The following is a 17171-nucleotide window of genomic DNA, read 5'->3' on the forward strand; positions in this document are numbered from 1 at the left end:
CTTATTTATACTTGAACCCCAAACTTCCCCAAATTTCCAAGTACTGAAATTTAAAACCCCCAAAATTCTCACGTCATAAACCCCCCCAAAAATTAAAAAATTCCAAAACTTTCTAATCACCATCTTTCAAAACTTCTAATCTCCATCACACCCCAATAATAAGTACTCCACCAGACCTATGAAAGTTAAATAGATGAACACATGGAAGTTAAATGTATGTAACTTAAATCCATAAACAGAAGATTGTAGACTCAACCTCGCAATTCACAACCGTGACATCCGTTTCTATCCAACAACCATTATGAACACATTACGCGCAGTTTTTCCGATTAGCAAGTACAGTACGTGCTGCAGCTCCATGTCGTTTGCTGTTAATCTAGCTGTTGTCTTAACCGAAGCAGACAGCGGTCCGCAGCACGCTGGACAAAAAGGGTTGGCCCCTGGAACAACTTGGTGTGCATGTCTGGTCTAGTGGAAGATCTAATCACACCACGTGATAGAACAGACTCTTTTCGTACGAAAACACACGCGGCAAGGTAGAAGACAGATTTTGTTTTCAATCTAGAAAGCCGCCAGCGAGGTTTCGTGCCAGCAGCGTTGCTTAACGCTTCAGTCAACACAATTACGTCAACAGTTACCGACCACCATATATTCCTTTTTAACTATTTCTTTGTGCGTCCTCGTGACGTTTCCAACAGTATCAGAACTTCGTTTTACAAATTCTTCGGAGACTTTTTGTTGCTTGTCGCTTTGTATGCTTGGTACTTATCTGGACGTTGTTGGGTGACGAGAAGTTTACTTTGTGGTGCTGCTGGACGTTGAGGAGCAGGGAATTTTTGAAATTTTTACGTTTCTAGAATTTTTGATATTTTTGCAATTTTTTAGATTTTTAGAGGTTTTTGGAATATTTTAGGTTTAGTGTTTTTGGAATTTTAGGAGCTTCTGGAATTTTTAAAATTTTTGCATTTTCTGGAATTTTTAGAATTTGTTTGCTTTTGGGATTTTTAGAAATTTTTGTTTGGAATTTTTGAGATTTTGGAAATTTGAAAATTTGATAATTTGAGTCTTGAAATTTGAGAATTTGGTAGTTTGAGAATTTGGATATTTGAGAATTTGGAAATTTGAGAATTTGGTAATTTGAGAATTTGGAAATTTGAGAAATTGGATGTTTGAGAATTTGGAAATTTGAGAAATTGGATGTTTGAGAATTTCGTAATTTGAGAATTTGGAAATTTGTGAAATTGGATATTTGAGAATTTGGAAATTTGAGAAATTGGATATTTGAGAATTTGGTAATTTGAGAACTTTGAAATGTAAGAAATTAGATATTTGAGAATTTGGTAATTTGAGAATTTGGAAATTTGACAAATTGAATATTTGAGAATTTGGAAATTTGAGAATTTGGAAATTTGAGAATTTGGTAATTTGAGAATTTGGAAATTTGAGAGTTTGGAAATTTGAGAATTTGGTAATTTGAGAATTTGGAAATTTGAGAAATTGGATATTTGAGAATTTGGGAATTTAAGAAATTGGATATTTGAGAAATTGGATATTTGAGAATTTGGTAATTTGAGAATTTGAAAATTTGAGAAATTAGATATTTGAGAATTTGCTAATTTGAGAATTTGAATTTTAGATTATTTTGAAATTTTTGGAACTTTTGAGATTATTGTGATTTTTGGAATTCTTCGAATTTAAATAAACTTTTGTATTTTCTAGAATTTTTAAAATTAGTTTGTTTTTGGGATTTTTATTTTTTTTTTTATTTTTCAATTTTAGAGTTTTAGATTATTTTGGAATTTTCGGAACATCTGAAATTATTGAAATTTTTAGAACATCTGAAATTATTGGAATTTTTGGAATTTCTAAAATTTAAATAAATTTTTCTATTTTCTGGAATTCTTAGAATTTGTTTACTTTTGGGATTTTAAAATTTTTTTGGAATTTTTAAGTTCTAGATTATTGTGGAATTTTTTGAACTTCTGAAATTCCTGAAATTTTTTAAATATTTGAGCTTTTGGAATTTAAAAGATTTTTGTATTTTCTGGAATTTTTAGAATATTTTTACTTTTGAGATGTTTAGTTTTTAGGGTTTTTGAAAATTGTCGAATTTTTAAAATTTATAGAATTTAAAAAATTGTTCTATTTTTAGAAATTTTTAGAATTTTCCTATTTTTAGAAACATTTAGAATCTTTCTATTTTGAGATATTTTTAGAATTTATAGAGTTCGTGAGATTTTTACAATTTTCGCAGTTTTTGATTTTTAGAATTCGGATGTTTGGAAACTTGATACGCCAATGGGTTTCTGCTGTCCATCAGCGATCCCACTCAACGCATAAGAACCTCCTAGTACTTTTGTATACAACCTCTTAAAAACCAATAAATTAAAAAGAACTGTAGACCACAACTATTTTTAATCTGTCCACATATGTAAAAACTCTAAAGCCTACAATAATATTAATATACATTTCAATCTTATTCTCCAAAGCGACCAGCTGTCCTAGGGATTTAACTCCCATCACGCCTACCCTCCATCCGTGTTTTAGAACCGGCTCCGAGATAAATGACATATTAACACTCTAAGATGAGACGTTGACAATCCAAGTCTAGAAGCAAAGAAAAGAAAAATGTCGAGTTGGCTTTAGGGCTAAATAGCTTGTGTAACGAGTCCAGCTCTGTTGCTTGTTTTTTCCCCTAGACTACTCTGAAAGGATCTCTTCAAATCCGCGAACCGGTTCACGAAAGAACAGAAATCCATTCACACGAGAGCAAGCCTTTTTATCTTAACAGGCAGTTCTTTTATGCCGGCATAGCAACTGTAAAGTACTCGCAGTAATGGCGCGCACCTCTTTTCTCTACGACGATAGGTCTGAACTACTTCGAGCAAAACTAAAAGCATACACCATACCACTCGTGGCTGCGATTGCTGTGGATACGACCTTGCAATTACACCAAACGCGACTGTAGGAAAAAAGTTGCTGAAAAACTCTATTATTTCATGGGGTTGTGAACAAATTATGTCTGTTCGAAAGAAGCATTTCGGTTGAAAACGATGTTACGAAGATTCGGGAACGTACTTAAGAGGGGGGATAAATGGCCTTGCTGTGCCACAAAACAAGAGGGGAAGCAATGGTAGAACAGTTTTTGGACATTTCTTTATTTACGCTTGGATTTTTTAATATTCAAATTTGTGAATTAACCCTTTGCGCTCGAGAGGCGCCATTCGATTTAATACAATAATTTAAAAGAAGCATTATTTAATTAATTCTATAATAGTGCTTATGTGATGTATAAACATAGTGAAATAGACAATAATGGAAATTATGAGTAGAGAAATAATAACTTCAAAAGAAGTCATTTAACATTTTAATTAATATTTTAAAGTTGCTATTTGCAAACAGTAAAATTATCTTCGAGTGCAAAGGGTTAATAAATTAGTAATGTGGTAGTGTAATTTTAAGAAGCGTTGATTTATAAGGTGAGATTATAATAAGAAGACGGATGGTGCGTCGATGTGATTGGAGGAATGTGTAGCGGGAGAGGAGAAGAGGGTTCGCAGGTTTTTTCCTAGGGGATAAAAGGCAGTGTAGAAACGTCGATCGTGTCGTTCAATTGCGTAGTAATTTTTATGTATCCGTTGTATATTTATGTAAATCAATAAACCATTGTTATCATAACACTTATAAGTATACTAATAAATTAGTAAACTTGATTACTTGATTACTAGATTACTAGATTGCTAAATTACTAGATTGCTAAATTACTAAGTTACTAAATTCCTAGATTACTAATTTGCTAGATTTCCAATTTCTCAAATTCCCAAGTTCTCAAATTTCCAAATTCTCAAACTACCAAACACTCAAATTTTTAAATTCTCAAGCTACCAAATACACAAATTTCCAAATTCTCAAATATCCAATTTCTCAAATTTCAAGATTTTCAAATTACCACATTCTCAAATTTCCAATTTCTCAAATTCCCAAATTCTCAAATTTCCAAATTCTCACATTACCAAATTCTCAAACTACCAAATACTCAAATTTTCAAATGCTCAAGCTACCAAATACACAAATTTCAAAAATCTCAAAGATCCAATTTCTCAAATTTCAAGATTTTCAAATTTCCAAATTCTCAAACTACCAAATTCTCAAATTTCCAAATTCTCAAACTACCAAATACTCAAGTTTCCAAATTCTCAAACTACCAAATTCTCAAATTTCCAAATTCTCAAGCTACCAAATACACAAATTTTCAAATTCTCAAATATCCAATTTCTCAAATTTCAAGATTTTCAAATTACCAAATTCTCAAGTTTCAAGATTCTTAACATCTCAAAGTTCCAAACCTCCAAATTAAATAATTCCAAAATTCATAAGTTCCCAAATCCTAAAATTCTGAAAATTTGAAATCTTAAAATTCTCAAATCCCTAAATCCCTCAAATTTAAAGAATTCCACGCACTAACTCAAAATTTTCAAATTTTTAAATTTCCAAAAAACCCAAATTCTCAAATTTCTAAATTTTTCCATTTTTCATTAATTTTAAAGTTACCTAAAAAATCCTACTAAACACATATTTGCCGCTATACATATATCCTACCCTGATTAAAATATCATCCTAAACTAATGATTTTTTCACATAAATAGATTAATACTTTTTTGTAAAGAATATAAAGGAGTATCAGCTGATGCAATAAAGTACATATGCCCCTTTCAAAACCATTCATCTTCATCTGAAACATTGTTTGCTATAAGTAATAATAATAATAATGCCAATCTAGATGGCAAAATGTGGTGAGCCACCCTGCATATGTATATCGTGTCAATAAAATGATAACTGTAGAATATGTAGCAGCAGTGTAAACCAGCAACCCTCGAATAAAACCTATTAATGTTATAAAAGTATAAAACAAATTGCAGTACACGAGAACCGTTTAAAAATAAATAGTATATTCAGTCTTTTTTAACCAAGTAATTTAACATCATTCAACAAGTATCAACATCACTCGTACAATTTCAAGCACAACCTTCAACAGGACTCTCTTTTTCATCGCTTTTGTAAATACCGGAGTGTTTAATTTAACGTGGCTGAACAGCTGTACGTCATTAATTTGAAGTACAGTATTCAATTCCATCGTAATTATTCGTTCAGTTATTCGAGTGAATGTATAACTAAATTTATTCAAAATCGTGATGGCATGATATAGTCGTTAAATAAGTATCCTCCAATTACTGTCCGATTTAAATGACGCGTATAATTATTGGTTATAATGATCGATACTAGATCAAACGAAAGTGTTTAACTGAATGTGTAGAGTTATGGTTAGTGGAGCAGATTTATGAAGTGACAATAGTTCAATTTCTGTTTACTTGACTATTAATTTGGTTGATATATAAGGTTAGGTTAGGTTTGGAAATTTGGAAATTTGAGAAATTGGACATTTGAGAATTCGAAAATTTGAGAGTTTGGTAGTTTGAGAATTTGGAAATTTGAGAAAATGGAAATTTAAGTATTTGGTAGTTTGAGAACTTTGAAATTTGAGAAATTGGTTATTTGAGAATTTGGAAATTTGAGAAATTGGATATTTGAGAATTTGGAAATTTTAGAAATTGGAAATTTGAGAGTTTGGTAGTTTGAGAATTTGGAAATTTGAGAAATTGGTTATTTGAGAATTTGGAAATTTGAGAAATTGGATATTTGAGAATTTGGAAATTTTAGAAATTGGATATTTGAGAATTTGGAAATTTTAGAAATTGGAAATTTGAGAGTTTAGTAGTTTGAGAATTTGGAAATTTGAGAAATTGGTTATTTGAGAATTTGGAAATTTGAGAAATTGGATATTTGAGAATTTGGAAATTTTAGAAATTGGAAATTTGAGAGTTTAGTAGTTTGAGAATTTGGAAATTTGAGAAATTGGAAATTTAAGTATTTGGTAGTTTGAGAAATTGGATATTTGAGAATTTGGAAATTTTAGAAATTGGAAATTTGAGAGTTTGGTAGTTTGAGAATTTGGAAATTTGAGAAATTGGTTATTTGAGAATTTGGATATTTGAGAAATTGGAAATTTAAGTATTTGGTAGTTTGAGAAATTGGATATTTGAGAATTTGGAAATTTTAGAAATTAGAAATTTGAGAGTTTGGTAGTTTGAGAATTTGCAAATTTGAGAAATTGGTTATTTGAGAATTTGGATATTTGAGAAATTGGAAATTTAAGTATTTGGTAGTATGAGAAATTGGATATTTGAGAATTTGGAAATTTTAGAAATTGGAAATTTGAGTTTGGTAGTTTGAGAATTTGAAAATTTGAGAAATTGGTTATTTGAGAATTTGGATATTTGAGAATTTGAAATTTTGAGAATTTGGAAATTTTAGAAATTGAAAATTTCAGAATTTGGAAATTTGAGAAAATGGATATTTAAGTATTTGGTAGTTTGAGAATTTGGAAGTTTGAGAAATTGGATATTTGAGAATTTCGAAATTTGAGAATTTGGACATTTGAGAGTTTGGTAGTTTGAGAATTTGTAAATTTGAGTGCTTGAAAGTTTAGATTGCTATTTGTATACTAGAGAACCCTCTAAATTTTGCAAATTTTGCAAATTATAAAAAAACAACAATCTGAAGTTCTTATTCCAAAATTCACAAGTCCAATAACTAAAATCGAAAAAACTTTAAATTAATCATTTTAAGAAATCAAAAAATACATAAATAAATCCCATATTATTAATTTTCCATTTCTGTATTAAAAGCATAACCAAAAAAGTATTAATTAAATTAATAATAACATTTTCAAAAAATCGCCCGCAACACAATCCCTCTCTCAAGAAAATTTCAACTAAAAGTGAAACCGTTTATTCAAAAGTAGTTACTTTCGTAAAGTATCTCCGTAAAAATGATGAATAGTGCGCATGTTCGACAGGTTGCCAAGCGTACGGAGATGATGTTGACCAGGAGTACAGGAAAGTTCGGGAAAAACAGAGAAGTAAGGGGATAGACAGGAACCGGTTAAAAGGGTTGAAAAAGAGAAAGTTAGTTGGAAACGTCGAAACTCGAAGGACGAAAAATATAACCGTCCAGTTGACAAGAACGCAATGGTAGGAGAACTTCCTTCCACGTCAATATTCGACCGGGAAAGAAATATAGCATGAAGGCTGGATATCGGTGGAGCCAATAACGTTGCTTTAAAAGTAAATTCTTCGCATCGTAAACATAGTTATATACGATTTTTACTACCTCCGACGACTTTCCACTATTTTCTGTAGAGAAAATGGTACATAGAAAGGAAATACGGAGCATGGCGGACGTACACGGTAGCGACATCTTTAAAAAAATGTACGTAGATAATTATATTTATCAGGGAAGGTTTGATTCAAATATTAGCGAAGGAGACTTGTTTCCTTTCCGGTGTCAATTTTAAGAGTTTATAAAATTAATAAATATTGGTATGTCAGTGATGAAATATCAACAAAATTGAATGTTTTAAAATTATTAAAATGGCGGTAAATAGCGACACGTATAAGAAAAAATACGTTGATAATTATATTTATCAGGGAAGGTTTGATTCAAATATTAGCGAAGGAGACTTGTTTCCTTTCCGATGGAAATTTTAAGAATTTATAGAATTATTAAATATTAGTATGTCAGTGATGAAATATCAACAAAATTGAATGTTTTAAAATTATTAAAATGGCGGTAAATAGCGACAACTACAAGAAAAAGTACGTAGATAATTATATTTATCAGGGAAGGTTTGATTCAAATATTAGCGAAGGAGACTTGTTTTCTTTCCGATGGAAATTTTAAGAATTTATAGAATTATTAAATATTAGTTTGTCAGTGATGAAATATCAACAAAATGGAGTGTTTTAAAATTATTAAAATGGCGGTAAATAGCGACACGTATAAGAAAAAATACGTTGATAATTATATTTATCAGGGAAGGTTTGATTCAAATATTAGCGAAGGAGACTTGTTTTCTTTCCGATGAAAATTTTAAGAATTTATAAAATTAATAAATATTGGTATGTCAGTGATGAAATATGAAGAAAATTGTATGTTTTAAAATTATGATAAAAGTAAATTAATTTAACTTCTTAAAATGGCGGTAAAGAATGTAGAAACGTCGTAACAGCAAGTTTACAAAATTTAATATGAAACATGAAGGAATGTAATATTAACAATACTTTGAAATTTAAGAAATTGAATATTTGAGAATTTGGTTGTTTGAGAATTTGGAAATTTGAGAATTTAGTAGTTTGAGAATTTGGAAATTTCAATATTTGTTAGTTTGAGAATTTGGTAGTGTGAGAATTTGGGAAATTTGAGAATTTGGAAATTTGAGAAATTGGATATATGAGAATTTGGAAATTTGAGAATTTAGTAGTTTGAGAATTTGGAAATTTGAGAAATTAGATATTTGAGAATTTGGAAATTTGAGAATTTAGTAGTTTGAGAATTTAGTAGTTTGAGAATTTGGTAGTTTGAGAATTTGGAAATTTCAGAATTTGGTAGTTTGAGAATTTGGAAATTTGAGAAATTGGATATTTGAGAATTTGGAAATTTGAGAATTTAGTAGTTTGAGAATTTGGAAATTTGAGAATTTAGTAGTTTGGGAATTTGGAAATTGGGAAATTTAGTAGTTTGAGAATTTGGAAATTTCAATATTTGTTAGTTTGAGAATTTGGAAATTTCAATATTTGTTAGTTTGAGAATTTGGTAGTTTGAGAATTTGGTAGTGTGAGAATTTGGTAGTTTCTGAATTGGGAAATTTGAGAATTTAGTAGTTTGAGAATTTGGAAATTTGAGAATTTAGTAGTTTGAGAATTTGGAAATTTGAAAATTTAGTAGTTTGAGAATTTGGAAATTTCAATATTTGTTAGTTTGAGAATTTGGTAGTTTGAGAATTTGGAACTTTGAGAAATTGGATATTTGAGAATTTGGAAATTTGAGTATTTGTTAGTTTGAGAATTTGGAAGTTTCAGAATTTGGTAGTTTCAGAACTGGGAAATTTGAGAGTTTGGAATATTGAGAAACTGGATATTTGAGAATTTGGAAATTTGAGTATTTGTTAGTTTGAAAATTTCGAAATTTGAGAAATTGGAAATTTGAGTATTTGTTAGCTTGAGAATTTAGAATTTCTAATTTTGACAGGAAAATAATCTCAAATTTCCAATTTTTACAGGAAAATAATCATTTGATGAAAATATATTCAATGACAATTTGGAATTTTATCAATTTGTCAATTTGAAATTTTATCAATTTGTCAATCTGAAAGTTTTGAGAATTTATAAGCGTGTATTTGCAAAATTAAAATTTATAATTATGTAAAAAGAATTTTGGTACTTGGGATATTTTATAATTTCAAATTTTGTAATTCTGAATTTTAAGTATTTAGATATTTGACAATTTAGAAACAGTTCATTAAAATTCGTAATTCTCGTTAATTAAATTTGAATTTTCCCACCATCTGAGATTACTACTGTCCTCTTGTGGCCACGTGATTTATGTCTCCCGGTTTGAATCAGTATGGCGAATCAAATGAAAACAGAAACAATGTCCTGACACTCTCGTGAAAATCACTATGTTTTTTTAAGGAGATAAACGATTTCAGAGCGATATTTAACGTTTATTTAACGTATTAAAGAATAGATGGACGTTAAGTTTGTTTATAAATTCAATCATATATGTACATATTATTTTTATACATTATAAACTTCAGAATTTACTTATACATATACAGTGATAAACTTGAATAAATTTGAATTTACTGTAAATATAATTATAGTGATAAATTTTTCTAACTTTAAAAGAAATCACCTTTGAAGAGGTTAACATTCAGTGTTCGTTTCATTCCGTTATCGGACTCATACAAATTTTGCTTGAAAAAATCCCTAATTTTTCCACGGTCCATTCTGCTACCTAACCTAACCTAACCATTTATTTACATTCATTTATAATGTTCCTTTGCAACGTTCATTTCATCAAATTCCGCGAGTTCCTTTCACATAAAATTTCTCGAAGTTATTTCCTCCCATCGTTTTCCGAACCAAACTTTATAGGTTAGAAAATAAGACGAGCTCAATGTTACTACGACGTCTATGCCGTTTCGCTCCTTTTTTTTTAAGACAACCCATGCACGATATAATCACGATACGCTTTAAAACTCTTTATGCACGGATCGTTTACCGGATAGGAAACTTTTATTTCTATCCCGTAAAGCGACAGACCTTCTTGAAAACTCGAACGAACGCGACGTTCGTAAATATCCGGGCGAGTTGAATCCGTTCGAAAAACGAAGTAACGATTCATTATCATTTTCTACGATCTTCCGTCTATTCGTACTCACTAGCGCCGTAATTCGCGTTCGTTACTTATTCTGCATCGTATTTTTGCGAGAATTAACCCACGAACCGAAAGGAGACAAGAAAAGGAATGTTCGTTTGAAACAAGGGCCTCGTTCTATCGACCGAAGTAATTAGATACTCTAGTTACAAAGGAATTAATTGAAAAATCGCGTCTTTTAAGTGATTATTTTATTACCTTGAGATGCTTGAGATTAAAATTGATGTAGATCTGTTTTAATGAAGTTATTAAGGCAAAATTTGTTCAGGTCTGTGATCAGGATAATGAGTGGGCTTCAGTGTGAAGGCCGGATGTAAGGAATATTTTAAGAACCCTAACAATTGTTTTACGGTAGGAAAGCATGTTATCTCACGAAAAAGAGAAAGGTGTGTAAGAAATAGAGGAAGTAAAGATATAGGACACGGAAATATTTAAATATTTAAATGATCTTTTGTTCTTTTTTCTTGTGGACTTTGGCTTTAGTGTTTGAAAATAGTTGCACCCCTTGTGTAGGAAATCTAATTTGGAAAGTTGGAATTTTGAAATTTAACAATTTTTGAATTTTTGAATTAAAAAAAAATTTGTAAATATTTAAATTATCGAAGCTTCAGATTGAGAGATTAAAAAAAGGGTAAGTTATTAAATTCTCAAATTAAGAAATTGCAAAATATTCAAGTTATCAAATTTTCTAATTAAGAAATTAAAAAATATTCAAATCTTCAAATTCTTAAGTTAAGAAATTGAAAAATATTAAAATTATCAAATCTTCAGGTTAAGAAATTGAGAAATATTTAAATTATGAAATTTTTAAATTAAGAAATTGAAAAATATTTAAATTATGAAATTTTCAAATTAAGAAATTAAAAAATATTCATATTATCAAATTCTCAAATAGAAAACTAAGAAAAATTTAATTTATCAAATTTTAAAATTTAAAAATGTACAATATCTTTCATTTTTCAAAGTAAATTAATTTAGATATTTAAAAAGGTAGTAACTCCAACATTTGTTAATTAAAATACTTCAAAAAATAAAATTATTAAGTTAGAAACTTGAGAAAAGTTTGAATCATCCACTTTTTGCATTTACAAATTTAGAAAATTGAAAAATGTAGATATTTCATTTTTTCAAAAGTTTCTAATTTAAATATTTATATATTTAGCGATTTGGAAATTTATAAATTTGGTATTTTTGGAATTTGGAAAATCGAAAATTTAAAAAGTGAAATTCAGAAATTTATTAATTTAGAAATTTAATAGTGTGATAATTTGTTAACGTAATAAATAGATTTGATAATATAGTAATTTAGGAATTTGGAAGTTTGAAAATGTCCAAATTGTAAATTTAAGAATTTCAAAATGGTAATTTAGAAATTTGAAAATTTGGAAACTAAATAATTTGAAACCTAAAATATTTAAAAGCTAAAAAGCACAAAAACTTCAAATTGAAGAGCTTTGGAAAAATTTAAATTATCAAATATTTACTTCATCGCATATTTCTAGGTACATCAGCTCAAAATTGATACGCTTTAGCTGTTCTGTAATCGTCATTTAAATATATTCGTATATTCATGAATATATTAATAATTTACACTTTATGTCATTTTAATCGGAAAAGCTCATAGAATCAATTAATGTAAAATGCTGTCGAATAATTATTGCTAGTTAAACATAAAATATGTATCTTCAAACTTGAAAATTTACATTTTTCAAATGAAATTTTCAACACCTGAAATTTCCAATAACTTCAAATCAAGTTTGTAACAAGATATTTTCAGTATACAAAAATCTATGTATAAAAAGTAAAAAAAAAGCAGTATAAGAAATCTATAAGGACTACAATATTTCAGATTTAGACAGAAATAAAAATTAATGTAATAATGTTATAAGCATAGTAAAATGTTTAAGGATAATCAAACATATTTGCATGCGATACCATCTCAGGAATTCCAGAATTATATGCCTATATGTACACGCAAGTTCTGTATAACATACATTCTTGTAAAACATAGGCTTCCAGAGGAAGCTCTTACACCTCTGTCAAGTCCTACTTTCTTGGAATCTCATTTTCTCTTTAACGCGCTCGCTGCGGATTGAGGACCGTAGGAATTCGCCAAATGAAAAAAAAAATAAATAAGACAATTATTGGGTATAGGACGCCATCTTCAATAACTTTGAAATATGTTGAAGGACGACCTTCCAAATAAATTTTCCCTTTTAATATAAACATCAGAGATTTTTGCAAAAAAATAGCTAAATTAGTATTAGTATAATTATTATTAAAGCGAAACAGCCATTTATTTCATTTGCACTTATTGTGAAACATTTAAAAAAGTTCCAAATAACTTTTCTTCTTTAATATAAACATCGGAAGATATTTGAAAAAATCTAGCTAAATTAGAATAAATAATATTTAAAGCAAAATAATCATTTATTTCATTTGCATTTATTGTCAAACATTTAAAAAATTCCTCAGTTATTATAACAATACATGTAATCCCATTTAAAAAAGTATTGAAATCCTGGAAAATATGACCTTCAGAAAAAGGTTTTGTTTACCATAATTTTTATCAATTTAAACCTAACAATTTATCCCTTTGAAATTTTTACGTAACATCAAAAATAACAGAGATATTGCTTTGTATTAGTGAGACACCCTGTATATATGGATATATCGATTTCGTTTTTATTAATATTATCCCTGGTGCAATACACTCGAGTATACTATATTTCGACGTGACAGACTTTATTATCATATATATACTGCACCTCACATTAATCTTACATTGTACACGTGACCTCACTTACATTCATATACACTTATGTTTATGTAACGATGTACAAATGATAATGGTGATTTACCGAAACCTATATACTTGGTTGTATTATCTTAAGACCTTGTACTTGGCTGTATTAAAGATTTACGTAAAATGAAGGTAAACTGAAAGTATAGTGCATGTTCCATTTTCCAGTATTGCTTTGGACCATCAAATTTAATGAACTATGAGTAGAAATATTATATGAGTATAGTTATGATAAAAATATAAAACGTAAAAGTTCGTTGTTAATACTTATATTACAAGGTAATAACAAAAGCAGTTAGGACGAATTAAAGGTACGTTTTAATCTCATAATAATTTACAAAATTAATATTACAATTTTCCCTAAAAAAAGAATAGTAGAAAGGTAATATTAGTTGAAAATATTATATGAAAAAATTGTCACTGTATTTCGTAAGAAGACTTGAGTAGATATATAATAGTATAAAGTACAATTGTGTAAGATTTGAAACTAGAAAAATTGAACATGAATGCACATTTGTACATCACAAAGTTGATCTACGCATATCAGTCAGCGCATGCGCAGAGCGGTTGGTGCATGCGCAGAGCGGTTAGCGCATGCGCAGACAGTACTACGCTTGTGCAGTGAGTGCGCGAATAAACATACGAAAGTCATTCAAGAAATTTATTTCTTCTACCATGTTTACTTCTCGACTTACGATGATTAATTATAAGAATCTTGGTTTTTAGAAGAACCTTTCCAAGAAGATTGAATGCATATTTAATGTTGAATCTTTTGAATAACATTTTGCCAGTTTTCTTAGAGCAAGATTTACTATGTTATCGTCAATGTACATAGTTCAATGTAGTTCAATTAGATGGTTGACTAACACCTATGTTTATGGCATTCGTCTCTTACTTTTATGCACACAATACACTCGCGTTCTATTAATACTCGTATTAATGGGTGTTATATCATCTTCTCTCGCGTTATATCACCACACGTTATATGTTAAATAATTCATTGCTCATGTAAACTAATTATTACAAGTTTTTTACTAACTAATTTTTATTTCTACAACAAGAAACTTTATGTTAAAAATATTAATACTTTAAATGGTACTTTAATAAATATTTTATGGTACTTTTACATCATAAATTATTCCAAATTCTTCATCGTCCCAAATGCTCATTCGTTAAAATTTATTACCATACTGATTTTATTGACTTCTGCAATCCCATTAACTTGCACAAAGCATAGGCTATAGACTGCAGATATATGATGAAGCAGTAACAAAAATTTATTTCGGACAGACAGAATTTTATCACCAAATTACTTTAACATCTCTGAATTCCAATTACATATACCATTGTGACAAAGTAACAATTCCCCAAATGCTCGTAGACCATGCTCAATCGCTCGTAGTGATTTATAACCTGTCATTAATCGCAATCACGTTCCGTTACTGAATACATATGGGATACCATGTGGTGTAGTATAACGATGTGATGATTAAATGCTCTGAATGCTATTGTCATTATCACAAGTCACCTGTTTCTCAAGGATTTTCAGTTTCTCAAATTTTTTACAATTAAAAGACAACTTTTTAGTTAAGGTAGATATTTTAGATGTGATGATTAAATGCTCTGAATGCTATTATCATTATCACAAGTCACCTGTTTCTCAAGAATTTTCAAATTCTCAAATTTTTTACAATTAAAAGACAACTTGTTAGTTAAAGTAGATATTTTAGATAAGTCAAGAACATCTGGAGTTTTCTTGCTAGAAGTATTGAACTCTTATTTTATCGTTATCGAGAAATAAAATAAATTGCGTCGCTGAATGTCGGTGGTGTGACGATCAGTCTCAAGGACGATATTGTTTCTTTTTTAGCAAAGACGTTGCGTGGAATGTTCACTATGACCGTTGCCCGGGAAACTGCCGATTATCAATCCTGACAGTCTGCGACAGTCGAGGCATCCTCGCATATAACATATTTGTTATAACATATTTGTTATACCGCATTTCTTATATTACTCTCTTTATTCTCTTACTTACAGACAAATTTATTTTCCAAAAGATTACAACAACCTTGTGGTAGTATACAGTTTAGGACAAAATAGTAAGCTAGTTATTTAAATATTTAGAAATTTGAGAATTAGAAAATTTGAAAATTTACAAATTGGAAGTATGACAATTTAGAAATTTGAGAGTTTGGAAATTTTTAATTGGGGAAACTGGGAAATTGGAAATTTGGAAATTGAAAAATTGGCATAATTTTAATTATTTATTATAGGGGTAAAAGTATCTTTCAAATTTCCAAATATTCAAATTTTTTAATTCTTAAATTTTCAAGTTTTCAAATTTCTAAACTGTGAAACATCCAAATTTTCGAATTCCAAATTTCTAAGTCGTCAAATTTCCAAATTTTCAAATTTAAGACTACAAATTTCAAATATCTAAATTGTCTAATTTCCTAATTTTCAAATTGTCAAATTTCCAAATTTTCAAATTGTCAAATTGTCAAATTTCCAAATTTTCAAATTTAAGATTACAAATTTCAATTGTCTAATTTCCTAATTTTCAAATTGTCAAATTTCCAAATTTTCAAATTTAAGATTACAAATTTCAATTGTCTAAATTGTCTAATTTCCTTATTTCCAAATTGTCAAGTTGTTAAATTGTTAAATTGTTAAATTGTCAAATTGTCAAATTTTCAGATTGTCAAATTTCCAAATTTTCAAATTTAAGGCTACAAATTTCAAATGTCTAAATTGTCTAATTTCCTAATTTTCAAATTGTCAAATTGTCAAATTTCCAAATTTTCAAATTTAAGACTACAAATTTCAAATGTCTGAATTATCTAATTTCCTAATTTTCAAATTTCCAAATTCCTAATTTCTTAAATTTTCAATTCGAAAATTTGTAACCTTGAAAAGTTCCTATTCTCCGTATTTTCTCCCTAGGTTCTCCCATCTTGTGCTTCGTTTCTCCCCCAACTTTCCTTGCATTCGAGAACTTGTAGTAGCGTCAGTAAGCCATGTTAACATCCCTCATAATTTTTAGCAGTTAGTCGGATATTGATGCCCGTAAGTAAATCTTGCGACCGTTCGATTTGATTAACCGTTGTTGGAAACTTGCCTTGTATTACTCTTCTGGAAGCCTCCAAGGAGATGCAACCTTAATAGCTGATTAAGGTATTATCCGTCACGTAAGTGGGATAAAACCCTTTTCTCGTTTCATAATTGGTTTCAGTAAGATCGTCGACAGGTAACTTTAACCAAGTTGCTAAGTTTCATCACTCAAGTAACTCGAACTTTCGTATAATAGATCCGTTCGAGTTTTGTCGAATAAGATCGATTGCACTCTACATTCTACAGGGTGACGCAGAAAAAGCTTCAGGACTTTTGAAAGAAGTTTTCATTTCTGACTGCTTTAATTTTATTTTGATTTTTCTGAATTTCCTCATTTTCAAAATTGCTGCATTTCTAATTTGTAATATTTCAAATTTTAGAGTTTTTAAATTTTCAAAGTTTCGAGGTTTCAAAGTTTGAAAGTTTCAAATTTTCATATTTCCCAATTTTTAAATTTTCTAAATTTCCAAACTTTCATATTTCTAAACTTAAATTTCCAATGTTCTAAATTTCCAAACTTTCATATTTCTACACTTAAATTTATAATTTTCTAAATTTTCATATTTTCAATTTTCCAATTTCACAATTTTCAAATTTTCTAAATTTCCCCATTTTCAAATTTCCAAATTTTCTAAATTTCCCAATTTTCAAATTTCCAAACTTCCAAATTTCCTAAGTTTCTAAATTTTCAAATTTCCAAGCTTTCAAATTTCTAAATTGTTAAATTTCCAATGTTCGAAATTTTCAAATTTCCAATTTCCCAACTTTCAATTTTCCAAGAAAAATATTATTTTTAATTTATTCTATAATCTCAATAACCGTTTCATTGACGATCAACATTTGGAACACTATCCCCATGAAGTTAGCTTTTAACAGTCGCCACAGAAATTGGTTTGGCACAGTGGACGTTAATTTCTGT

General features: G+C 28.9%; 2 protein-coding genes across 25 annotated transcripts in view; one reads left to right on the forward strand and one right to left on the reverse strand.

The window, feature by feature from the left end:
* LOC105663183 (uncharacterized) overlaps positions 1-17171 on the forward strand; it is an 84541-nt gene that overhangs the window by 52673 nt on the left and 14697 nt on the right. For 4 of the 14 annotated variants that reach the window (XM_012290600.2, XM_076532523.1, XM_076532524.1 and 1 more), the window contains one exon: positions 6917-8306. The exons of 9 other annotated variants lie outside the window; for them this stretch is intronic. In XM_012290600.2, coding sequence (XP_012145990.2) covers positions 6917-7095 — 179 coding nt within the window. In that variant the 3' untranslated portion in view covers positions 7096-8306. Of the gene's footprint in view, positions 1-6916; positions 8307-15011; positions 15471-17171 lie in introns of those variants that run through there. One more of the 14 variants, XR_013038392.1, reaches the window with a different exon arrangement.
* LOC100879306 (adenosine receptor A1) overlaps positions 1-17171 on the reverse strand; it is a 118422-nt gene that overhangs the window by 49400 nt on the left and 51851 nt on the right. The window lies entirely within an intron of this gene.

The sequence above is a fragment of the Megachile rotundata genome, chromosome 6, assembly GCF_050947335.1.
Source record: "Megachile rotundata isolate GNS110a chromosome 6, iyMegRotu1, whole genome shotgun sequence".
NCBI lineage: Eukaryota > Metazoa > Arthropoda > Insecta > Hymenoptera > Megachilidae > Megachile > Megachile rotundata.